Raw genomic sequence first — 25,579 nt, forward strand, 5'->3', positions numbered from 1 at the left:
CCAGTCTGTTGTTTCATGTCCGGTTCTAACTGCTGCTTCTTGACCCGCATACAGGTTTCTCAGGAGACAAGTAAGGTGGTCTGGTACTCCCATCCCTTGAAGAATTTTCCACAGTTTGTTGTGATTCGTGCAAAAGCTTTAGCATACAAATGAAGCAGATGTTTTTCTGGAATTCCCTTGCTTTTTCTATGTTCCAATTGATGTTGGCAATTTGATCTCTGGTTCCTCTGCCTTTTCTAAATCCAGATTGAACATCTGGAAACTCTGGGTTAACATACTGCTGAAGCCTAGCTTATAGGATTTTGAGCATAACCTTGCTAGCATGTGAAATAAGTGCAACTGTACAGCAGTTTGCACATTCTTTGGCACTGCCCTTCTTTGGGATTGGAATGAAAACTGACCTTTTCCAGTCCTGTGGCCACAGCTGAGTTTTCCATATTTGCTGGTATTCTGAGTGCAACACTTTCACAGCATCATCTTTTAGGATTTGAAATAGCTCAACTGGAATTCTATCACCTCCACTAGCTTTGTTCATAGTAATGCTTGACTTCACATTTCAGGATGTCTGGCTCTAGGTGAGTGACCACACCACCGTGGTTATCTGGGTCATTAAGAACTTTTTAGCTCTTTTTTTCTTGGCACCTCGGAGGCTGTCGGCTGCTTCAGAATGAAGCTGAACATCTCTTTCCCGGCCACTGGCTGCCAGAAGCTCATTGAAGTAGACGATGAACGAAAACTTCGTACCTTCTACGAGAAGTATATGGCCACAGAAGTTGCTTGCTGATGCTCTGGGTGGAGAATGGAAGGGTTATGTGGTCCGAATCAGTGGTGGGAACGACAAGCAGGGTTTCCCCATGAAGCAGGGTGTGTTGACCCATGGCCGAGTTCGCCTGCTACTGAGTAAGGGGCATTCCTGTTACAGACCAAGGAGGACTGGAGAGCAAAAGCGCAAATCTGTACGGGGTTGCATTGTGGATGCCAGTCTGAGTGTTCTCAATTTGGTCATCGTGGAAAAAGGGGAGAAGGATATTTGTGGACTCACTGATACTACAGTGCCTCGTCGCCTGGGTCCCAAAAGAGCCAGCAGAATCCGCAAACTTCTCAATCTTTCTAAAGAAGATGATGTCTGCCAATATGTTCTGCAAAAGCCCCTAAACAAAGACGGTAAGAAACCTAGGACTAAAGCACCCAAGATTCAGCGTCTTGTGACTCCACGAGTTCTGCAGCACAAACGCCCGCGTATTGCTCTGAAGAAACAGATACTAAGAAAAATAAAGAAGAGGCTGCAGAATATGCTAAACTTTTGGCCAAGAGAATGAAGGAGGCCAAAGAAAAACGGCAGGAACAGACTGCCAAGAGACGGAGGCTGTCCTCTCTGAGAGCTTCTGAGTCCAATCAAAAATGAGATGTTCTAAGAGTAACAAATAAATAAGATCAGACATCAAAAAAAAAGAAAGAACTTTTTAGTATAGTTCTTCTGTGTATTCTTGCCACCTCTTCTTAATATCTTTGTTTCTGTTAGGTCCTTGCCATTTCTGTCCTTTATTGTGCCCATCTTTGCATGAAATGTTCCCTTGATATCTCCAATTTTCTTGAATAGATCTCTAGTCCTTCTCATTCTATTGCTTTCCTCTAGAATGAGGAAAAGCATTGTTCTTTGCATTGTTAACTTAAGGCTTCTCATCTCTCCTTGCTATTCTCTGGAACTCTGCTTTCAGTTGGGTATGTTTTTCCCTTTCTCCTTTGCCTTTCACTTCTTTTTTCAGCTATTTGTAAGGCCTCCTCAGACAGCCACTTTGCCTTCTTGCATTTCGTCTTCTTATGGATGGTTTTGGTTACCCCCTCCTGTACAATGTTATGAACCTCTGTTCATAGTTCTTTAGGCACTCTGTGTATCAGATATAATCCCTTGAATCTATTTGTCACCTCCACTGTATAATCATAAGGGATTTGATTTAGGTCATACCTGAAAGGCCTAGTGGTTTTCCATACTATCTTCAATTTAAGTCTGAATTTCGCAACAAGGAGCTCATGAACTGAGCCACAGCCAGCTCCAGGTCTTGTTTTGGCTGACTGTATAGAACTTCTCCATCTTCGGCTACAAATATAATCAATCTGATTTTGGTACTGACCCTTTGGTATTGACCATGTGTAGAGCTGTCTCTTGTGTTTTTGGAAGAGGGTGTTTGCTATGACCAGTGTGTTCTCTTGGCAAAATTCTGTTAGTCTTTGCCCTGCTTCATTTTGTACTTCAAGGCCAAAGTTGCCTATTACTCCAGGTATCTCTTGACTTCTTACTTTTGCACCCCAGCCCCCTATGATGAAAGGACAGCTTTTTTTTTTTTTTTTTTGGTGTTACTTCTAGAAGGTCTTGTCAGTCTTCACAGAACTGTTCAACTTCAGCTTCTTCAGCATTAGTGGTTGGGTCATAGACTTGGATTACTTTGATGTTGAATAGTTTGCCTTGGAAATGAGCCATGATCATTCTGTTGTTTTTGAGACTGCACCCAAGTACTGCATTTTGGACTCTTTTGTTGACTGTGAGGGCTACTCCATTTCTTCTCAAGGATTCTTGCCCACAGTAGTAGATATAATGGTCATCTGAATTAAATTCAGGGTTCGAATCTGGTTCTTCTGCATTGCAGGCAGATTCTTTTACCATCTGAGCCACCAGGGAAGCCCAGACAACAAAAGGCAAACTACCAGTCACATATGCCTATTTAAATTTAAATTAATTTAAACTCATCTTAAATTCAGTTCAGTTCAGTTCAGTCACTCAGTCGTGTCCGACTCTTGGTCTTAAATTAATCAACCATTAAAATTTTAGTTTCTCTATTGCACTAGCCACATTCCCAGTGCTCAACATCTACTGCAATTAGTGGCTACTCTACTGGACAATGCAGATACAGAACATTTCCATCACTGCAGAAAGTTCTATTGGAATTTTAGTATCTAACAGAATAATTTAGTGCAGGGAATTCATTACATAGCTAATAGAAGAGCTGAGATACCTAACAGGATGTTGTGCAGGAATCCAGAGATTAGCAACAGCAGAAAGCCACTACCATCCCTAAGACAGAACAGAGTGCACAGCCCAAAACCTAATGTCACCTGGCACAAGCTGGGACCATAGCAGATATCTTAGGTGGGAGCAGGAGACAGGAAGAGAAGCAGCCTCTGCTGGATGAAGACCCTGATGGAAAAAGAGGGGACTTCTTTTTCCCTTCTCCCTTCCTTCTGCTCTCCATTTCCTGCCAGTACCTGCATGACTGAACACAGAGGTGTGAAAGGCACCTAGGAAATGCAGACCATAGTGGTCAAACCCTCGTGAAAAAGGAAAGAACAGGGAAGGAAAGAAACAAATCTGAGGTCAAACAGCCTGAAGCCTGCCACAGATACAAATAGATAATTTAGAGGTGGGGATCCCACAAATGGCCAACATTTGAAAAATGTCCAGCCTCACCAGTAATAAAATGTAAATGACAACACTCTTAAAACAAGAGTAATATTAAATTAGTAATAATAAATACTAATTCAAATACACAGCACTGATAAGGGTGTGGTAAAAACAGACACATTCATATATCCTAGGGGAGGAAAAGAATTTTCAAATATTTTCAAAGAAGCTGAAATAATTTTGAAATTAGCATCAACAAATTTTTTAACATTTTCCATACTTTTATATACTGTTAGACCAACTGAGTACATTTCCAAGGATAGATCCAAAGTCTAGAAAATCTTAAGTCCAGAAAATAATTTTAGAAATAAAGATGTTCATTGCAGCTGTATAGTATTGGGAAAAAATGGACAACTTCAATGTCCATCAGTAGGTCAAGAGTTAAGCAAAGTAAGGTACATTCATCCATTTATTAAAAAATAGTCCTGTTCGTTTGCCAGCCACAATGAAAGGTACTGGAAATATAAAAAAGATTAGGAAGTAATAGGAGACAAATTCATATCTATTTAATATTTATGAAGGATTTAAATAAACTAAGGACATGTTTGTGATATGCCCAGTGAATAAAAGATGAACCTGAAATTGATTACACTTACATCAAACAACATATGCCAACAGGTTATTAGTAACAGCAGTTGCCTGTAAGTGGTAAATTCATGAGTTTATTTTCTCCCTTCTTTATACGTTTCTAAACTTTCAAAGTTTTCTAAAGAAACAAATTTTACAGAGCTATAAAAGACTCCTTCAGAGCTATTAATGTAAATGTTTAGGAACTGTAAACCTGCCACAATCATGCTAGTTTACCTGTTACAATAATAAACTGCATTATTTGAATCCAATTCTATCGCCTGTGTGTAACAATCCACTGCAGCAGCATAATTTTCTTCTTTCATGTGATTATTGCCTAAAACAAAGTAATCAACAGGCACAGTAAGTGCAAGATACAGGAAAAAATGTAAAGTCTGGAAGATAAATTTTAATCATAAAAAATTACAGTAATACGAAGGACAATAACATGATTTTTCAGTCACACTGGAGATAAATTTTATATAGTACTGTAGAGCTGATTCGGAGAAGGCAATGACAACCCACTCCAGTACTCTTGCCTAGAAAATCCCATGGATGGAGGAGCCTGGTAGGCTGCAGTCCATGGGGTCGGACATGACTGAGCGACTTCACTTTCACTTTTCACTTTCATGCATTGGAGAAGGAAATGGCAACCCACTCCACTGTTCTTGCCTGGAGAATCCCAGGGACAGCGGAGCCTAGTGGGCTGCCGTCTATGGGGTCACACAGAGTCGGACACGACTGAAGGGACTTAGCAGCAGCAGCAGAGCTGATACTCCTTAGCCTTCAATGTGTTTGAATGATTTTGAAGTGCAGAGTCTTTCAAAAATATTAATGTTTGAATATCTTATAAAACCAGACTTCAGTAAGTGAGTAAATGCTACAGTAATGATTATCTCTTGGCAAAATCTAATCTCTTCTCACTTTCCTTATCTTCATCTCCCTCTTCCCTTTTAGAGCTGCCCAACCCTCTTCCAGGTGGACCACCCTCTACAATCTCTATCTCAGTCTGGACCTGGTTCTCCATTCCTTCCCTGTCAAAACATATACCTGTTAATGAGCAAGCCCTCCAAACATGCTGTGGGGGTAAGCTAGAAAAACTAACTGTGTCAATATGTTATTGGCAGATAATATTTTTTTTATGTATCCTTTCCAGAGATAGATTCTTTTTTAAAGAGGATTACGGGAGATTAATTTCTAGAAAGACAGCATTTCAGATACCACAGCTAAACCCACAGGATACTGATCTTCAGGAAGGGCATCTGCAGATACATCTGGCAACAATTTAGCTACGTTAACAACTGCTCAGCAAAATAAGGGATTACCTGTGGCTATCTTCTGTACTCCATTAAACAGAAAAAAAGCGGTATGCTCACTTATAATAACCAATGCTCAAAAATGGAAATTTTTAAAACACTGGGATTAGAAGGAACGATTTATATAACAAAAGCCTCTATTATTTCTTCCAGTTATCTCTAAACTAGAAGCTCTCCTATTAGCCTTTTTTTTTTTTAACAGATCATTACATACTTAATGGGAGAAGAATGTAAATTTGCAGAGAACAGGAAGATTAAAGGAAAGACATCTAAAATCATACAAAAGTTACTGCAAATTTAGAAGCGGAAATGGATATAAAGAATGATTGCTAAATGGATATAAAGTGATTTCTACCTGATTTCTCTTCGGGATGAGAAAAATGTTCTTTAGTTGTGGTGATGGCTACACAACTCTGTTAATCTACTAGAACCAATGAATTCATACATGTCACAGTGTATCATGTGGTATGTTAATTACAGCTCATTAAAGCTTTTCTTTAAAAGTCAAAAAATTAACTTAAATCCCACCTTCCATAAGAAATGAGTATAAAGCCTCTAAGGAAGAGAAAAGGATTACATAGTTTTCATGATAGTAAGAAATTAACAATATTAGTACTTTAACTACTCAGTACTTAAATAGATTAGCTTGTTCTGTGTAAAAGATTTAAATTTTCTGGGTTTTGTGGATTTTCTTTTGGATCTTTGTGTCTTGGCATGACCTATCTTGGGTTGTATTAAAACCTATAGTATGTCTTTTCCCATAAGCCACATCAAGTGTATAGATACTAAAATGTATCTATATACCTATATAGACAGACAGTGATATTAACGATAAAAAGATTCAAGTCAAAAAATATTCAATATACAAAAACTCAGGACACAGATATTTGTGAAGATACCTATAACTAGGCACTGCACAGCACACTTAGACACAGTACTCTCCTGTCTCCTTTATTCCTCAAGACAGCCCTTTGAGATATGTCTTTACTTCTATAACAAGGCAGGGAATGACAGCAATGAACACTTACTGGTTTTGTCTGATCTTTTTGCAGCTTTTCAGAAGCAAAGCACACAAAAATATTTGAAAACAACCTTCTGGGAAGGTACTAGCTAGCTAGAAACCTTGATTAACACAGGTAAGTATAACATGCAGCCTGGAATAACTATGCTTGACCATCTACCACAGTCATCTGTTTTCACATGAATAGCAAAATCTGTATGACAGCTGCTTTAACTTTAGAGGTAACGTGTCTTAGATGTGACATGTCCTAGGGAAAAGCAAAGGATCGGAGCTTTTGGTTAGAGGTGAAACCAGTTAAGTAATTCAGTCCACCCATGCTGCTATGGTAAACAAGCCTCACTCTGCAGCTCCTTCCAACCCTCAACTTACTAACATTCATTCTATCAAAACAAACTCAAGGAAATGCAGCCTCCCAGTGTTCTGCCATGCAGATGGAGTAAATGTGAGGGACAAAAAATAAAACTTCAGTTTGCCATTTAGTACTAGAGCTAAAGCAAGAGAGCTGCAAAAGCAAAATGTTTAGCGAAGCATATAATATTATACATCACCGAGGATTTCACACACTACAAAAGTCTAAGTGGAAGGAAAAAAAATTAGATTAAATTGCTTCAATTAGAATAATATATGAAAATGCATTTGTATCTAGATAGTTTAAATTCAGTCATTGGGGAACACTGTAATTCAAACAGCAATGAGGATCTATTACTTTATTCTATGGGTAATTTATGAAAGTCCTAATTCTAAAATTTTAAGTCACTGTAGTAATAAGATTTCTTAGAGAAAATAAAAAATTGAAAACTGAACACAGCACTTTCTAATGTAATCCAAAGAAGATAATCACACAATAGTGAAATTAAATATAGACAAAGATACAAAGACAGTGTTACTTAGGATTAAAAAAATTATCTGTCTAGGTAAGTAAATCATGGTCACACAGTATCATGGAACACTTATGCAGCCATTAAAAACACTGCTACTACTACTGCTAAGTCACTTCAGTCGTGTCCGACTCTGTGTGACCCCATAGACGGCAGCCCACTAGGCTCCCCTGTCCCTGGGATTTTCCAGGCAAGAACACTGGAGTGGGTTGCCATTTCCTTCTCCAATGCATGAAAGTGAAAAGTGAAAGTGAAGTCGCTCAAGTCGTGTCCGACCCTCAGCGACCCCATGGACTACAGCCTACCAGGCTCCTCCATCCATGGGATGTTCCAGGCAGGAGTACTGGAGTGGGTGCCATTGCCTTCTCCGATTAAAAACACTGATTTAGTGTAATTTATAGACCTAATAGAGAGAACCATGCTTGAAAAATGGGAAAAGCATATTCTTTTTCGTATCTACTTTTTAGACACCAACTGATTTTTTAAACAAAAACTCAACTGTCCTATTCAGAGTATGAACTAAAAAAAAAAAAAAAAGGCCAGAAAATAAAAACATTTTTGTACAGCTTCTGAACATCACAAATTCCCTAATAACTCTCTGCCCATTGCGCAGGGTCTTTTCCGACTCTCATTCACTGGTGAAGATCAGGACTCTGCCCTATAGCTCCTTACTAGAAATCTTATAGGCCTGACCAGGCTTGCCTCTATAGCTTAACATAACTGACCATGATGGAAAAATTGAACCCAGAGTCTCAATGCTGACTTATTTATAAAAATCAAGTATGCTTCAATAGCTTCCCTCGTGGCTCAGATGGTTAAGAATCTGCCTGCAATGTGGGAAACACTGGTTCAATCCCTGGGTCAGGAAGATCCTCTGGAGAAGGAAGTGGTTACCCACTCCGGTATTCTTGCCTGGAGAATTCCATGGACAAAGGAGCCTGGCAGGCTACAATCCATGGGGTCACAAAGAGTCAAATATGACTGAGGAACTAACACTTTCACGTTGAAGCTTTCTATAGCCACTATTAGAAACTTTAATAACACAGTAATCAAACATGCTAGCTAATAAACTCTTAAGTGCCATATACATACATTAACACATGTCAAAGAATTCAAAAACACTAAATACCGGAGAGTTAAAAACAATACTGAAAACCATTTTCATGTCTTTTATTTAGCATAAAGAATTTGGGATCCTAGAGTACACATAGCAAACGCAGGTACAAGAATCACCCCTTAAGTGATTTGTTTTGCAAGTTTTCCTCACAACAGATCTGCTTCTCTTGAAACAAGCCATACTTGTATCGTTCACAAGCTATCTGTATTTCCAGGCTTCTTCCCTATCACATTCACTTCTGTTTCACAAATGCCACAAGGACGTATGACAATTCGGTCTTGGCAGTATAAACCAGAATCTGACCAGTTCATAGTCACTTTCCCTAGCACTGCAGAAACTTTTACTAAATAAATAATTTTTCTATGAAACATTTACCTTCATCTTTCAACTGGTCAGCTTTTCCCATATCTTCAGGCACTGAGTTTGAGAGAGGCAGAATGTCATTCTGCAATTAAATAAAATGCAATGCATTTCATTCATAGAGTCATCCCAGAGAACTATAAGTTACAGTAATTATGACTTAACCATTATTTAGTACATCAACTATAATTTCATGTCATGAAATCTACCATCTAACTAACAGTGTTAACAAGAAATAGGGGAAAACTCCCCTCACATATGTTTATTAGAAAAATGAATATGTGGAATTTTTCCAGAAAAAAAGTGAACAACTATGAATTAATTTTTTTTACTTGCTTTCACTATATCTAGAAATCCTACTTCATGAACAAAGAATGGAATTGATATACAAAGAATAGTAATAAAAATATGTTCAAGGGATTGTTTAGTGAAAATTCAGAAACATAGTGCTAATATTCTAAGAGAAAACCTACTAAATCAAATTCACAGGTACCAATAAAACATTTATAATATGATCCTGTTATTTAAATATATACACAAATATTCATACACATGCTGGCTGAAAATCAAACAACAGTAAGGTACACACAAAAAGTTAACAGTAGGAATATTTGGAAGTAAGATTTTTCAGTCTCTTCTTCACATCATTCCATACTGTTTAAACTTTTTAAAACAATGGTCATAAAATCCTCATAAGATAAAAAACAGTATAAGATTCCTGCTTTTAGCACCTATCATCCTCAAACCTCTTTTGCAATAATAACGTTCAAACCAAAGTGCTTATGAAAACTAAATAAAAATTTAGAAATGTCTTGAGTGGTAATGGAAACACAATGTATTTTTCCATTTTTGAAAGATTCTTTTTAAATTGTGTTGTTTTTAAACTTGACTCTGAAGTTAATAAATGTTTATAATTTTCAAAAAGGCATAATTTGGAGTCAATATACCTATGATTCATATTTAAAATACATTCACCATTACCTTTGTTTTGACTAAAATGGCAATAAACTTAACACTAGAAATACACTTTGTTAATTATACACAAATCTTCACAGGTACAAAATCACTATAAGGTATATAAGTTGTTCTTATTTTTTTTAATCTTTATCAATCAGTTTTTCTAAGTAAAGTTTTAACATAAAAAAGTACAGAATCAAATAGGAACATTAATAAGTAGAGATCACTACTTAAAATTGACTGTTTCAGCTCCTCAGGATGTAAGTGTAGTTCAAAGATGCATTGTTGCCCTGCAGTACTTGCTTTTAGAGTTCCTTCCATTTCAGATCTCCTAACAAGCCTAGGCAGTTTATGTGTGAAAAAGTGACTCTGGGGGGTCAAAAAATGGCATATTGAAAAATGGGTTATAGTCCATTCTGTCTTCTAAATCCTTCTGAATGATATTAATGAAATTGCCACAGTTCCACAACTTTGAAAATTAATTCTCATATTCATGAAAACATTTGAGCAGTACACAATGTGAGGACACGTATTATCTACTTTATATAGAAGGAAAGAATCCATTTAGTATATAAACTTAATTGGGGAGGAAAGCAGTATCCTAAAAATAAACTGTCCAACATAACAACCAAGTACAATTGGAACCGCAGTGATTTCTCTAATTGTAACAGTCTTGCTGCTGCTTCAAACAAGTTTTAGACTTTCTCTGCCACACCCTGCTAACAGACACCTACACAAGGAAGTCACACCTGTTAATAGGACTGTGAAAGGACTGATACCACAAATAACCCCATGTAGATATACTATGGAGCCGGTTTTAAGAAACTATATATTTAAAATAGTAAGCAACAAATTTTTACAAGTAAATCCAATCAGAAATAGAAAAAAAAAAAAAAAAGCTCTATTCAAACAGAATGTAAAAATCAATCTGAGTTTCCTGGGAAGAAAAATAGTTTTGATCTCTTCAGTACATCTCTTCAGTGATGACAGGAGCAAAAAGAGTGAGCAAATCCAAGCCCTGTCTCAAGCACAAGCCTCTTCTGCACGTTGGAGTAAAGGTCAGCCCTGCCGCTGCCATGCCCAGCCTCTGAAATAGGGCTCCCAGAAGAGGCCGTGAGCCCAGACAGCGAAAGAACCACAGAAACCAAAGAGAAGAAAAGCACCACGGAGACATGCCACTAGCTCCTTACATCTTCTCAGATGATTGGAATTCATCTATTTGATGAATTAATGTGTAACTGTATTATCCTTTTTCCAAGTATAAAAGGAGGGAGCAGCTTACTGCCAAATCACCATTTTCAATGCAACTCTAAGGACCTCTTCCCAGTGAATTCTACAAACAGTGTGTGTGGTATTCTCAGCAATGTCCCTGCCAGGCTGAAGATACCCTGAATGTTTCAGCTCCTCTCCTGAGTTCTTCAATCTGTACTGAAGCTTGAATACACAGTGAGAATACTAAATGAGATTCACATGGCACCAAAATGTAATGAAAAATCACATGGGAGGTCCTGCTGGGGCCCTAAACTCACCAACCTTAAGGTTTTTCAATCTTTTCATCCATATTTCCTGAAAAGGTCAGAAACCAGAGAGCATGTAAACAGTCCCAGGGAGCAGGGATCGGCATCCTTGGATTTCAGTCTTGGCTTTGCACACTGACCACAGACCCTTTCCCTGTTTAAAGAGCCCCATTAATGGCCAAATTTGCTAAAAAATCTGTCTCAAAATGATGATGCCTCTTTTATACAGTTTCTTCCTAAACATTAAGATTTTTATTTTTAATTTGTATTTCACATTTTAGGGGAACATTAATTCAGATGTCAGAAATTTAAAAACACCCAAATACTATAAAAGACTTAAGAAGTCAATTAAGATATATCATTAAATATAAAAGAAGGTGAGACGATGAGTAGAGTTACTAACATGAAAATCTAATGCACATTAAAAGTTACATTTTTAGGTCCCAAATCATATCCATGTGGACCAACTATCTTATTTATACCCAGGAAGAAGTTAGTTACCTAAGCCCGGCCCCTCAAATATTAACAATCCAACATAATACTGTAGTCACACTTAGATAATCCCATACTGATGAGAAAAGGATGCACGCTTACCTTACAGAAGGAATTTGTGAACATTTCTGTCAAAGGCTGTGAAACTGCGAGATGTGTGTCTTCTGCACTGATTTTAAAAACTGTCTCCAAACACTGAATTGCAACTTGAAATAAATTTTAATAGTGAAAAAAAATTAGCAATCTAAAAAAAGAAACATTTTTTTTTTTCTGGTGGAAATCTGCACTCTGCAATCTGTGGTAATTCAGCATTTTGATCACAGAACATAAGGAAAACTAAACGGTTCAGCTGCATAGAGATTTCTGTTTATAGACCAGCTACTGAGGGAAGACAACTTGGCTTCTTTTTCTTCACTTTAAGAAGAATGTTACCTAGAATATAATTTCTCAATATGTGTATTACATCATATTCTTTTTAAAGCAAGTCATTAACAACATATTCCCCATTACCAATATCTTAAATAAAACTTAAAAAAACTATTTTTTAATGTGAAAAATAGAATTCTCAATCTGATTAAAAATAGTAAGAGACATAGTCTCTGGCATGTAGGAACTGCTAAATATTATCCTGATGTACTTACTTAGGTGAAGATAGTTTGGCTTTTAAAAACTCATTCAGGTATGCAAATTTACCAAGCACCTGCTATGTGCAAGGTGCTCTTATAAGGTGGCAGAGATACAACAGTTAGCACAAAAATCACAACCCACATGATGAAGCTTACCCTTAATAGAAGGAGGCGGACAAACACAACTGTTTGTTTTTAAACCACTCTACTGAAGCATGATTGACATATAAGAAAGTGCACATTTTAATGAGCTTGTCCCCTTTACTGGTGTGTTTGTGTGTGTTAAGAACACTTAACACAAGATCTACCCTCTTATCAAATTTTTAAAATTTATTTCTAATTAGAAGATAATTGGTTTACAATATTGTGTTGGTTTTTGCCACACAACAACATGAATCAGCCAAAAGCATTCACATGTCCCCTCCCTCTGGAACCTCCCTCCCACCCCCGATCCCAGCCCACCCCCGTATATTGTCACAGAGCACCAGGTTGAGCTCCCTGTGTTATATGTCAACTTTCCACTAGCTGTCTATTTTACATATGGAAATATACATGTTTCAATGCTACTCTCTCAATTTGTCCCACCCTCTCCTTCCTCTGCTGTGTCCACAAGTCTGTTCATGTCTGTGTCTCTATTCCTGCCCTGCAAATAGATTCATCAGTACCAATTTTCTAGGCTCCATATATATGCAACATTTGTTTTCCTCTTTCTGACTTACTTCACTCTGTACAACAGGGTTCATCCACCTCACTAGAACTGACTCAAAGTTGTTCCTTTTTATGGCTGACTCTCTTACCAAATTTTAAGTACAATCCAGTTAGCCCTCTGCTGAATAGATCTCCAGAACGTATTTATTTAGTATAGCTGAAACATTGTACCCTTTGACCATTACTTCCCCATTTGCTCATACCCCAGCACTGGCAACCACCACCGTGCCCTCTATTTTTACGCATTTGACTGTTTTAGATTCCACATTAAAGTAAGCACAGTTGTTTTAATAAGTAAATTTGCTGCCAAAATGTTTAGTGTTCAACACTAACACATATGTAGAGAGACATATGGTTTAGTAAAAAAAAAAAGCCACCACAGCCTTGGAACTCAGGACTCTCATTATCATTATTAATCCAGAAAATAAAAATCTAATAACCTGGGTACAACAATTTATCTCACTTTTACCTCGATTCTCATTTATGAAACAGGAATTATTACATATGGTCCTCCTTTCAGGAATAAATCATAAAAATCTAGAGAGACTCTGTATACAAGTTTGCTCCACTCTTACACCAAACAGTAAGAGTCTGAGACTGATGATGATAAGGACAAGCAAAGAATTCTATTCAATGATACCACATCCCATCTATAAAGCACCTTATACTAAAGCTTCCATATGCCAAACACCTGCCATCACCACTTCTAATTCTTTTGACACATCTATTAGATGAAGGGGAAAAGAACTCCACCTATTAGAAATTAAGATACAGACTAACTAGGATGCCCAGGATCACTGGATTTCATTCATCAGTTCAATTCAGCAAATATTTATTGAGCACCTATCATGTCTCAGGCCCTTTTTATATAACAGTGAACAGAAAAAACTCCTGACCTCTCAGGGCTGTCATTCTACTGGGACATGGAGAAAAAGACTGTAAACAAAAAATGATAAAAAAGTAGAGCAGGGCAAAAAGGATGGGAATGCAGAAGGCAGAGGAGGGAAGCGGGCTCCAGGTTTAATGGAGTGCTCAGCGAAGGCCTCATTCAGAAAAGAGGACCTGGAGATGGGGATATTACCGTTATCCAGGGGAAGAACATGCTAGGCAGAGAAAACAGATGTAACAAAAGTCTTTATTTATTTATTTGATATGGACCATTTTAAAGTCTTTGTTGAATTAGTTACAACATTGCTTCCATTTTATGTTTTGGTTTTTTGGCCCCGAGATATGTGGGGATCCCAGCTTCCAAATCCGGGATCAACCCACACCCCCTGCAGTGGAAGGTAAAGTCTTAACCACTGTACCACCAGAGAAGTTCCTGCAAAAGCCTTTAGGAAAGAGGATTTGGTGCATTCAGAGTGAGAAAGCTAATTTGACTAAAGCCAAGTGAGAAAGAGAAGGAGTCTACGAACTGACATAGATCTGACATAGTCTGTTTTAAAGGATCACTGGTGGCTGCATTAAGAAGAGTCAATGAAGCAGCAAATATAGAAGCAGAGAGACTAGTTAGAGGCCATCACTGTAAATAAGTACTTAGTTCTATCCATAGGTAATATTGGTGGAGGTGGGAAAATGTCAAGATATATTTGGAAGGGACAGCCAACAGGATTTATTGAATAATTAGATGCAGCGTCTAAGAGAGAAGAGTTCACAATGATAAGAAAACTTTTAGCCTAAGCAACTGAAAAGATGGAATTAGGGAACTGAGTTAGGGAAGTTGTGAAATAAAACAGATTTTGGGTGGGAGGAGTTCAGTTTTGGAAATATTCAACTTGAGATGCCTGTTAGACATACAAATGAAGATAGCTAGTAGGCAGCTGGATGTAGAAGCCTGGAGTTCAGAAGAAAGGTCTGGGCTGAGGGTATACATTTGACAGATATCAACATATTAAAAAAGGATACTTAAAGCCAAGAGGCTGAACTATAACACCAGCAAAGTGAGTGCAGATAATGAAGAGAAGAAGATCAAGCACTGGGCCCTGGATATATCCAGGGATCAAACCCAGGTCTCCCGCACTGCAGCCCGATTCTTTACCAGCTGAGCCACCAGGGAAGACCAAGGATACTGGAATGGGTAGCCTATTCCTTCTCCAGGGGATCTTCCCAACCCAGGATCAAACCAGGGTCTCCTGCATTGCAGGCAGATTCTTTACCAGCTGAGCTACCAGTATATTCCATATACTGGTATACTAGTATATTCCAGGTCAGGGGAAAGAAGAAGAATCAGCAAAGGAGACAGAAAAAGAGCATACAATGAGATCAGAAGAACACCAAGAAGAGTATGAGGTATCCTGGAAGCCAAGAGAATAAAGCATAAGGAGGGAGAGGGAATGAGGGAGCCATCATCAATTTTATCAGAGACTGCTAAGGGAGATGAAGACTGAAAACTGACCACTTGAACTACATACCACAGAAATCACTGACGACATTGATGAGAACCGTATGAGTGGACAGATGGAGGCAAAGGCCTATCTGAGGTGAGTTTAAGAAAGGACAGGAGAGGAATTGCAGAAAGCAAGTACAGACAATTCTTTCAAAAGTTTTTCCAGCAAAAGGGAGACAAAAAAAGTAGGCACTAGTTCAGTGGGGAAAGGGGTGGGTAGTAGTATGGCAAGAGTAATTAGTTACTGGTTTTGATTTTTTAAGAAGGGAGAAAGTTTATATTCTGATGGAAATGATCTAGAAGAGACTGAAAATTTGCTCATGTAAGTCAAGGAGGGTAAAATAACTACAGTGAGAGCCTGGAGTGGGACAGACAGGATGAGATCAGGTCTGCAGGTAGAGGGGTTTCATTTAGAAAGGACAATGGATAGTTCATCTGTGGTGTCCTGGGCTTCTGTGACAGAAGGTCTGGAGATTGGGACGTTCAAGATCAAGATGCCAGGAGATTCGATGTCTGGTGAGGACCTGCTTCCTGGTTCACAGACAGCACCTTCTTCCTTTGCCCTTACATGGTAGAAAGAGTGAGGGAATTCTCTGGCGGCACTAACCCCAGTCACGAGGAGCCCACTTAATACCATCACACTGGGCATTAGGTCTCAACACAAATATTTACTCCACAGTATATGGTAATAGGCAGACAGAGTATGTGTGTATCAATGGGGGTGGCAGGTAGACGGAGCAGAGGGAGTCTATGGAATGTTCTTATTACTTCAATTTCTTGATGGAATAAGAAGCAAGGACATCAACAAAAAATGAGTACAAGGAAGAAGATTTGCAGTTTTGAGAAGGCATGAAAAAATGTTAAAGTGGTCATCTAGGAGAGCACAAATGTGAATGCACTTGGAACAGAGGGCAGCATTAAAGGTTCACTTGAGGCTTGTGGTCATGAATTCAAAGTAGGACTAGTCAGTAAGGTTGTGCGTCATCCCATCTATACACAGTCACAGAGATAGGGGCATGGAGTAGGTGGAGGGTTGGATTTAAACAAGGTAGGGTTTTGCAAGAAAGGGAACCATATACACCAGCGTGATTATAATGATCAACCATGGACTTTAAGCTGGGGGAGCGAAGTAAGTCAGAAAGAGAAAAACAAATATTGTATATTAACACACATATATGAAATCTAGAAAAAATGTTACTGATGAACCTATTTGCAGGGCAGGAACAGAGACATAGATATAGAGAATGGACTTGTGACCTGGGGTGGAGAAGGAGAAGTTGGAACAAACTGAGAGAGTAGCAGTGACATACACACACTGCTGCTGCTGCTGTTGAGTCGCCTCAGTCGTGTCTGACTCTGTGTGACCCCATAGACGGCAGCCCACCAGGCTCCCCTGTCCCTGGGATTCTCCAGGCAAGAACACTGGAGTGGGTTGCCATTTCCTTCTCCAATGCATGAAAGTGAAAAGTGAAGGTGAAGTCGCTCAGTCGTGTCCGACTCTTCGCGACCCCATGGACTGCAACCCACCAGGCTCCTCTGTCCATGGGATTCTCCAGGCAAGAGTACCAGAGTGGGTTGTCAGTGCCTTCTCCAATATACACACTACCATGTGTAAAATAAATAGCTAGTAAGAACTATATAGCACAGGGAGCTCAGCTCAGTGCTCTGTGATGACCTAGATGGCGGGGGTGGGGGTGGAAGGGAGGCTCAAGAGAGAGTGGAGATATATATATACATATGGCTGACTCACATTGCTGTACAGCAGAAATTAACACAACATTGTAAAGCAATTATATTCCAATAAAAAAATAAAGCAAAAAAAAAAGAAGAAGAGGGGTGTGGAAAGATAAGGGATCAACAGCGTGGAGGTATTGGTAGGGTCAAAGAACTGATGGAGTATGAATTCTGTGAGTGAGTTGGAAAAACAGGCAGTGGAAGTGAAATGTTTAAGACAGAGTTTATGGAGAATAACAACAACATGGCCTAGGGAAGAGTTTCTCAACCTTGGCAACTGATATTTTAGACTAGACAACTCTTTATTGTTAGGGTCCATCTTGAGCATCTGTGGTATCCTTATTTGTGACCGTTACCAACTAGATGTCAGTAGTACCAGCCCCACTCCCATCATATCAATCAAAATATCTCTGCTGCTGCTGCTAAGTCGCTTCAGTCGTGTCCAACTCTTCGCGACCCCATGGACTGCAGCCTACCAGGCACCTCCGCCCATGGGATTTTCCAGGCAAGAGTACTGGAGTCGGGTGCCATCGCCTTCTCCGCAAAATATCTCTAGATACTACAAAATCACCCCAAGCTCTCTAGATACTATACAATCACACCAAACTGAGAACCACTGGTCTAGGTTATGACCAAGCAAGTGAGTGGTGAGATCACTGAAGTAGAGAAGGTCAAGGAACTTAGTGGGAGAGAACTGGAAGCATTATGAATGAATGTATTACAATCGTCAAGAATCAAGACAGGATAGTGTTAGAGAGGCAGTGAGCAGGAGCCACAACAGTCAAAACACGAAGCAGATGTCAGCAGATGACAATTAACAGGACTGGGTGACACAATCAGATGACAAAGTTCAAAGCTGATGATAATACACTAGCTTCCCTGTAGTGGTAAAGCTAGTATGAGAATTCAGGCTCCTCTCCGAGAGCTTTTTTAAATGCCTAGACATTAAAATGGGCAGACATTAGCACATGATTTTATGTTCAATTAAATTAGACTCACTGAGTCAAAAATAGGGGTCAGTCAAAAACAATTGGCACCATTTCTGACTGCCATATATAACACACAGCTGAAGACACATATTTTTGGCTGAATACTATCCTCAAAATAGGACACAACATCTTGGTTTTAAAAAAAAATTTACTTTTTTATTTTAATTTTCTTTCAGGCCCTTAAAAGTATTATACTGCCTTTGATGAGAAAACAAACATCTTTAATTAAATGATTCCATTATCTGTTTGCTACAGAGGAACTATAAACAACATTTTCCTTAGATAACCAGTCGCCTTTATCTTCACATGGTCTAACAACCAAGGAGGACAAAAAGACCTTAATGGACTGATTGCAATCTCCAACTGCGAGTCACAAGCTCCTCTCACTGCCACCTGGAAAGATTATCTCACCAGATTGCAAGCAGATTTAGAGCAAATGCTCAATTTTCATCCCCACTTCCTAAAGCATATTCACAGGGGAAGTACTTGTTGAAATTAATAGATGTGTCCCCCTTTATAGGAGAAACAGCTCAAGACGGAAAATTCAAATTGTACTGTTATGTATTAAATTCTCCCCAATGCACTATCTTATTGAAATAATTAAGTCTTTAGGCCACAAGGAAGCTGGCTCACTGAACCTCCACGAACCCATCTGCAGAATTCTATCTTCTTACGGTTATACTGAATTTAAATTTTCTAATGCATAAGCATGAAGCAGAAAGATGGTGTCAAGGAAACATGTGATATCGTCCAAGTCCTGCTCAACTTTACAGATTACCAAATCTAATATTTAAAGCTAACATAAAACAAGGGTGATATCCTCTTATTTCAAGTCCCCCAGTAGGAAGTTATCAGAGATTAATAGTTATTAGACTTTTGCATAGTGCTTTAATAATGACTAAGGTGTTTTCAGATATTGATTCTAAACTGGATGCTTTTCTATTAAAAGAGAGGATCTTCAGAGTAAGAACCAGGATTTAAATCTCAGCTTTGTCACATATTAGCTGTGTTAGATTAATCTATCGTGTTTCTCTTACTTCTCTGTTGAATGGGGATAATAACGAACTTAACAGTTACCATGGATAAAAATTTCCCTATAAGATGAATAGCATAGTTCTGACACATAATAGTTGTTCAATAAAGAAACAAAAGTCCTCTTATCTTGTTGTTAACTGGAAAAAAAAAAAGCCTCAGAGGATAAAAACATTACACCATAAGGTCTCTCTTCTTGAAAAATCAAGATATTCTGATTTTGAAACAACAGATCATAAAGTCAGACTTATAGTATTTTTAGTCTTTATAATCATAACACAAATGAACACAGAGAACAGGTGCCTACCTTCCAAACTTTCTTGCTCATCTGAGGTATAAGCATCCATCTGACTTTGTTCCCGTAAGAAACGAATAACTGCATAAACTAGGTGCTTGATAGATGACATGTTTAAAGCTTAAACTTTTCCTTGATAAGAAAAAGGAAAACACTGAACTAAGTAATTTTAAAGAAGCAGTGAAGAAGATTATAAATCACAAAGGTCATAAATTACACTAAAGGTAAAAAGCAAAAGCTTGTATTACTTTCACTCCTTTCTTTTAAAGTCAAGAGAGCACAAAATATTGATATGGTAATGTATGACATTTTCATTTACACCTAGGAATATTAGGTTATGTTAAAACTTGCAAAAGTAAATTTTTTCTCAAAACATGTACAACATAAGCTTAGATTCTCACTGAACAGCTCACTATATCTTAACAGTTTATATGGTAGGTATCTAGATAAGCATAGGGGTACAGATACAGAAATCCCCAAAAGGCTTTAGTACTATTTTGAGGGAGATTTCATACTGCTGACTCAGAAGCTGATCCACCCAGGGCATCTTCCTTTATTTCATGAGATTTTTTTTTCAAATGAATGCATAATTTACAGTCCACCTACTTTTGTAGGTGGAGACAGTTACCGGATGAGGAAATTTATTAGTGAAAGGTTGTTCAACCATTGAGGGTCATTTTTAATAAAAATGGCATTTCTATTCAATCAACAGACATGTCAGATAATTATTGCCCGAGTCGATGGATACTACAAGCCGACCAATGCTCTCTGCAGTAGCTGTGCTCTCGTGGACAGACTGGAAGCTCCGGGTCATGTTCATTCACATGGAATACTATCGCATCCAAACAGTGGCGCAGGGCCAGATGGCATTAATGGCTTATTTCCACTAAATCGCATCATCCATCTGTTCCCCAGGTTCCCTAATTCAAAGCCAGGGTGTGGTACCCACCGCGAGGACGTTTACTACTCGGTGCTTATTTTAAAAGAGAGCCCAGCCTATAGGCCACGGGATTACAAGTCCTAAATAAGGACCCAGGGCAGAAGGGTGCAAAAAGAATGGGGAGGGGGAGAGGGGACGCGAGGCAAAATGAAGTCCAACCTCCTCCAGGCTTCTCCCCATTCCTCTCCCCGGAGTCCCCATTCCTCTCACCGGAGCACATCGACCTCCTTCTCCCTCCCTTCGTTACCCAGGCCTCGCCTTAGCCTCAACAGCGATTGCTGCGGGTGAGCCGTGCAGGCCCGGACTGGGGCGGCGGGAGACGCACCCTTCCCACACAGAAGCCCCTTACCAGGGAAGAGGATGCGAAACGGTGGCAGCGGCCCGAGGGCGTCCGTAAGTGTGTCCGCCTGCCCCCTGGTTCTCCGGGCTTCAGCCTGGCTCGGGAGCGCAGCACCGCCGCCAGAGATGGCCCAAACTTCCCCGGCTCCCAGACCGCCGCCGCCCCTCAGCCCACCTTTCGCTGCGCTTGGCTCCGGGCCGCCGTCTCGCCAGAACCGCCCCCGGGGCGGTGCGAGACGCATGGGGCGGAGCCGGGGCGGGGCCGGGGCGGGGCTGAATTGGGCGCCAGCGTGGGGCTGCCGCACGTGGGAGGGTTCAGGCCCAGCTGGCAGCCGCAGCCACGGTTGCCTCCTGCGCTAGGCCACTGCACCGCTTCCCGGCGCCCGGCCACCCTCACCCCCAGACCGGAGGACAACGCGCCCGCAGCCCTTCGCCTCCCGGCTCTCCCATGATCGTCCAGTGTCTTTTGGCTGTGCGAGGCCTCCACAGGTACCTCCCGTGCGCGGGCTAACCTTGACCGTGGGCGGGGGTCTTCTGCCTGGTCAGTGCCAGGCGCCCCGGGCCCAGCCTTTCCCAGCAGCACCCCTACGACGCTCCTGGAACCTTCCCTCCCCACCGCCCTCTTGGTCTACCCCAAGGGACACCTGGCGCGGGAACGTGGGGCCACCTTTCCTTTCCCTTTGTTTGGGACTGCCTCGACTGCAAGCAGTCAGACTGGTCAGAGGCCCGGCCCGAAGGAGTGCAGAAAGATGATGGGAATAAAATCGTTGGACTTTGACCCCCATCCGGAACTGCAGACCTGCCGTTAAAAGTGAGGGCAGCTGTAGACTCAGATAACAATTCTCATTTACTCCTCGTGTGCATCGTTGGCACACAGATCGTTTAACATCCACGCAGAATGGAATCGCTATAATTTTGCCGCTTATTTCTGTCCATGCTTTCTAATTTCCTTTTCATTTACTTCTTCCGTATAACACATTGTGCTTCTTGCCGGGGCTACTTGACATGGCCCAAAATGGAGGAAAAGATTGCTTGGACACGGTTTGGGGCAGCTTCAGCGCTGTTTTGGATAGATTACTTAGCGCCTAACCACACCCCTCTGCAATAGACTAGTAGCAAGATGGTGAGTGAGAGAATGAAATTCTTTTCCCCGCTGCGACGGATGGAGTGGTTTTCAGAAACAATGAGATTATCACCCGCATTCCCAAATCTAGCTTTCAACTGAAAATCCGAATGAAGAACCAACAGAAAAAGGTAGATCCTTATAAAACCACTTTAGAACGTAGCAATCAGCATGTAAGCTTTTTAACAGTTTTCTGTTGTACGTTGCCACTCATGCTGATGAGTCTTTATAGTTTTGGTGCATTGGGAACCATAAAATAAACATAAAGAGTTCATGTGATTATTTTGGCCATATTTCAATCTGTCCTTTTAGTCTGCAGGCTGTAGGTGGTAGAGCTGTCAAATTAAGCTATACCAGCAAATGCGGAAATGTAATACAGGTGTAAGAAGAAAGAATAAATTTCATATAAGACAGTAATTCTCAAACTTTTTAGTCTCAGGATCTCTTTACCACTCAAAAATTACTGAGGACCTAAGAACTTCTGTTTATATGGGTTATATCTTTCCATCTTTACTGTATTAGAAATGAAACCAGGGAGATTTAAAAGTATTTATTTGTTTCTTTTTAAACAGTATTACATTTGTTACATGCCTAAGATTTTTAATGAAAAATGACCATTTTCCAAAATGTTCCTAAAAAAATCACTGAGAAGGGTGACATTATGGATTTTTTTCCTTGGGTGTGTGTGTGTGTGTGTGTGGTAAAATATAGATAAAATTTATCATTTTAATCATCTTTAGGTGCATAATTCAGGGGCATTGAGTGCATTCACATTGTTATGTAACCATCGCCACTATTCATCTCCAGAACTTTTTTATTATTCCAAACTGAAACTCTGCATGGGGATTAAACAATAACTTTTCATTATCCCCTCTTCCAGTCTCTGGTAATCACTATTCTCTCTCCCTCTTTGAATGTGACTATTTTAGGTTCTTCATACTAGTGGAATCTTAGAATATGTGTTCTTCTGGGACTGGCTTATTTCTCTCAGCAATGTGTCTTTAACCTTCATCCATGTCGTAGCATGTGTCAGAATATCCTTTTTTAAGGCAGAATACATTCTGTAGTACGGATATACCACGTTTTATTTGTCCAGTTGTCCATCCATGGACATTGGGTTGTTTCTACTTTTCGGCTCTTTGGAATAATGCTGCCGTGATCGTTGGTGTGCACACATCTGTACAGTGTCTACTTTCAGTTCTCCAGAATGTGTGCCTAGAAGGGGGATTACTGAATCATATGGTAATTTTATGTTTAATTTTTGAGGAACCAGCATACTATTTTCCACAGCAGCTATACCATTTTACACTCCTTTGGCAAAGCATAAGAGTTCTAGTTTCTTCGCATCTTCATCAACACTTATTTTCTGTTTTGCTTTTTTAAAAAAAAAAAAAAAAGAACCATCCTAGGAGTGGCACTGTTTTGTATTTTTGCAAAACAAATGTATGACTTAATAGAAGATAGCTGGATTCTTACATCTGCTTCCTTCCACATTTTTTCTGTTGTACTGGTTTTTTTGGTTTAAGAAAATTGAGAAAATCCCACCCATCATATGTAGTTGTAAAAAGAGAAGTATTTTAATAGACTTTTTTAGATAATCATGGATATTCTTTGATATCACATCAGAGTTTGACAAGTGGTAGGATGGTTACAATGTGAAACATGAAACTATCAATGTACTTTTTTTACTGTTACATTAAAATCCATGGGTCTGTCTTACAATTTGAATGAATCTTTAACCTATGCATGATTTTGTAATATCAGACACTTATCATTTGGAAAATTGTGGCTCACTGTGTTACACATATCTTTCTAGTGTTCTAAGGTGCCTAGAGTTTTATCTACCATTGCTTTTCACCATCAGTGCAGATGTCAACCAAGTGAAAAAGGTAGATAATGTCTTAGTATTTTTATGAAATTCTTTCAACCTCATGTACTTCTTAAAATGGTCTCAAGAACTACTGCCCATATGCTCATCCAGGAATGCAGACCACATTTTGAGAACTACTGATACGTGTTATCCAGATTCTTTGTTTATGCGTGGAAGGAAATAAACATAAAAAACCATACAGTTGTTACTTTTTTAGGAGTTAGCAATCTACCATGAATATATCAACGTTTTTGTTACTCAAGGGCATGCTGCTGCTGCTGCTAAGTCGCTTCAGTTGTGTCCGACTCTGTGCGACCCCATAGAGGGCAGCCCATCAGGCTCCCCCGTCCCTGGGATTCTCCAGGCAAGAACACTGGAGTGGGTTGCCATTTCCTTCTCCAATGCATGAAAGTGAAAAGTGAAAGTGAAGTCGCTCAGTCGTGTCCGACTCTTAGTGACCCCATGACCTGCAGCCTACCAGGCTCCTCCGCCCATGGGATTTGCCAGGCAAGAGTACTGGAGTGGGGTGCCATCACCTTCTATATTGCAGTTAATTAGTGTACTCTATAATGATCCAGTAGTCATCAACCCCAGGCTCTTAAGAAAGACTTAGTAACAGAATCTCTGTTTCAAAACCTGTATCTTCCTTAAAGAGTAAGTACTTGACCACATGGAAGGCCCTCTGTGTACTCCTGATCATCTTCCTGTTCCCTCTGACACTTGGGAATTCATTTTAGTGTTACATGAGTAACTAGGTAACTGGCTTATGATATCTTTTGGGTTTTCCTGAAGGCAGAGTTACTATAGACCCCCTTCCCGAAGCCAGCGTGGCAGCCAGGATCATTGATTGGGGTATTTAGCCAATTTCTTGGGAATAAGTAGACTGGGAATCTGGAGATTGAATTGTAGTTGCTGTTCATCTAACCTTGTGACCTTAATTAAATCACCCAAGTTCTCGGATTTCTCTTGAATTTCTTATTTTGTAAAATGAAAAGGAGTAGGTAAAATGATGTCTAAGATTTCTTTCAGCTCTTGTTGTCATTGCAGTTAAACCAGGAGAATTTCCCCTCATGGAGGCCAGATTGCAGACAGAGCATGTGAGCCACGCAAAAGCTGATGTATATTATAAAGTAAGGGATGGTTGGGATGGTCAGAGAAATGAGAGAAATGATTCAACAGTGCTTAGTCCAAATTAGAGCTATGACAGCGCTAATTTCATCTTTCCGTTAAAGAACCTTGATTTGTAAAATTATGATGGCAACACATATTCCCCGTAGTAGTTGTTGTTCAGTCACTAAGTCATATCTGACTCTTTGTAGCATACCAGGCTCCCCTGTCCTTCACCATCTCCTGGAGTTTGCTTAAATCAGGTCTGTTGAGTCGGTGATGCTATCTAACCTAACCATCTATTGATAAGCAAAAGAAAATATACACAATTCACCTATCCAGAAGAAGTCATTAATAGCTTCTAAAATATTTTTTGTAGAGAGACATATTTTTACAAATATGAGATTATATAATACTTATTCTATAATCTTTCTGTAATATAAACATCATTCCATAATACAAATACCTATAATGTAGTTCATTTGTGGGAGGTTTGGTAATCCACTAAACCCTATTTTTTGGACATACCAACTATTTCCAACTTTCTACTATGAGTAAAAGTGCTAAGATCAACATTCTAGCTATCGAATTTTTAAGTCCTTAATTATTTCCATAGCCAGAGTTCTTAATGATGGAATTTGAACATCAAACGGTATACATATCCTTCAGGCTTTTGTTGCTTGCTACATATTCTCCTCCAAAATATTTCTACCAAAGTATGCTTTTATCAGCAGAATGTGCAATGTTT

At 39.5% G+C, this 25,579-nt stretch overlaps 2 protein-coding genes and 1 pseudogene across 8 annotated transcripts in view; 2 read left to right on the forward strand and 1 right to left on the reverse strand.

The window, feature by feature from the left end:
• Window positions 1-20,976, reverse strand: part of SGTB (small glutamine rich tetratricopeptide repeat co-chaperone beta) — a 48,814-nt gene extending 27,838 nt beyond the window's left edge. For 2 of the 6 annotated variants that reach the window (XM_086361982.1, XM_086361980.1), the window contains exons 1-5: window positions 20,907-20,976; window positions 19,465-19,584; window positions 11,785-11,888; window positions 8,732-8,801; window positions 4,262-4,361 (exon numbers count right to left, since the gene is read on the reverse strand). In XM_086361982.1, coding sequence (XP_086218108.1) covers window positions 4,262-4,361; window positions 8,732-8,801; window positions 11,785-11,888; window positions 19,465-19,564 — 374 coding nt within the window. In that variant the 5' untranslated portion in view covers window positions 19,565-19,584; window positions 20,907-20,976. Of the gene's footprint in view, window positions 1-4,261; window positions 4,362-8,731; window positions 8,802-11,784; window positions 11,889-19,464; window positions 19,585-20,741 lie in introns of all 6 variants that reach the window. The other 4 variants (XM_086361981.1, XM_086361978.1, XM_086361984.1 and 1 more) reach the window with 3 other exon arrangements.
• LOC147350456 (small ribosomal subunit protein eS6 pseudogene) lies at window positions 649-1,536 on the forward strand (annotated as a pseudogene).
• Window positions 20,977-21,042: 66 nt separating the features above from the next.
• The window catches only part of NLN (neurolysin), a 103,493-nt gene continuing 98,956 nt past the window's right edge, over window positions 21,043-25,579 (forward strand). The window contains exon 1 of one of the 2 annotated variants that reach the window (XM_086361966.1): window positions 21,043-21,220. Coding sequence is in view for 1 of the 2 variants with exons in the window: in XM_086361965.1 (XP_086218091.1) it covers window positions 21,180-21,220 (41 nt within the window). In the remaining variant the exon portion in view is untranslated. The remainder of the gene's footprint in view (window positions 21,221-25,579) is intronic. The other variant, XM_086361965.1, reaches the window with a different exon arrangement.

This window comes from Bos grunniens, chromosome 20, assembly GCF_055505025.1.
Source record: "Bos grunniens cultivar Pamir isolate PY7600 chromosome 20, Bosgru_T2T1.0, whole genome shotgun sequence".
NCBI classification, from domain to species: Eukaryota; Metazoa; Chordata; class Mammalia; order Artiodactyla; family Bovidae; genus Bos; species Bos grunniens.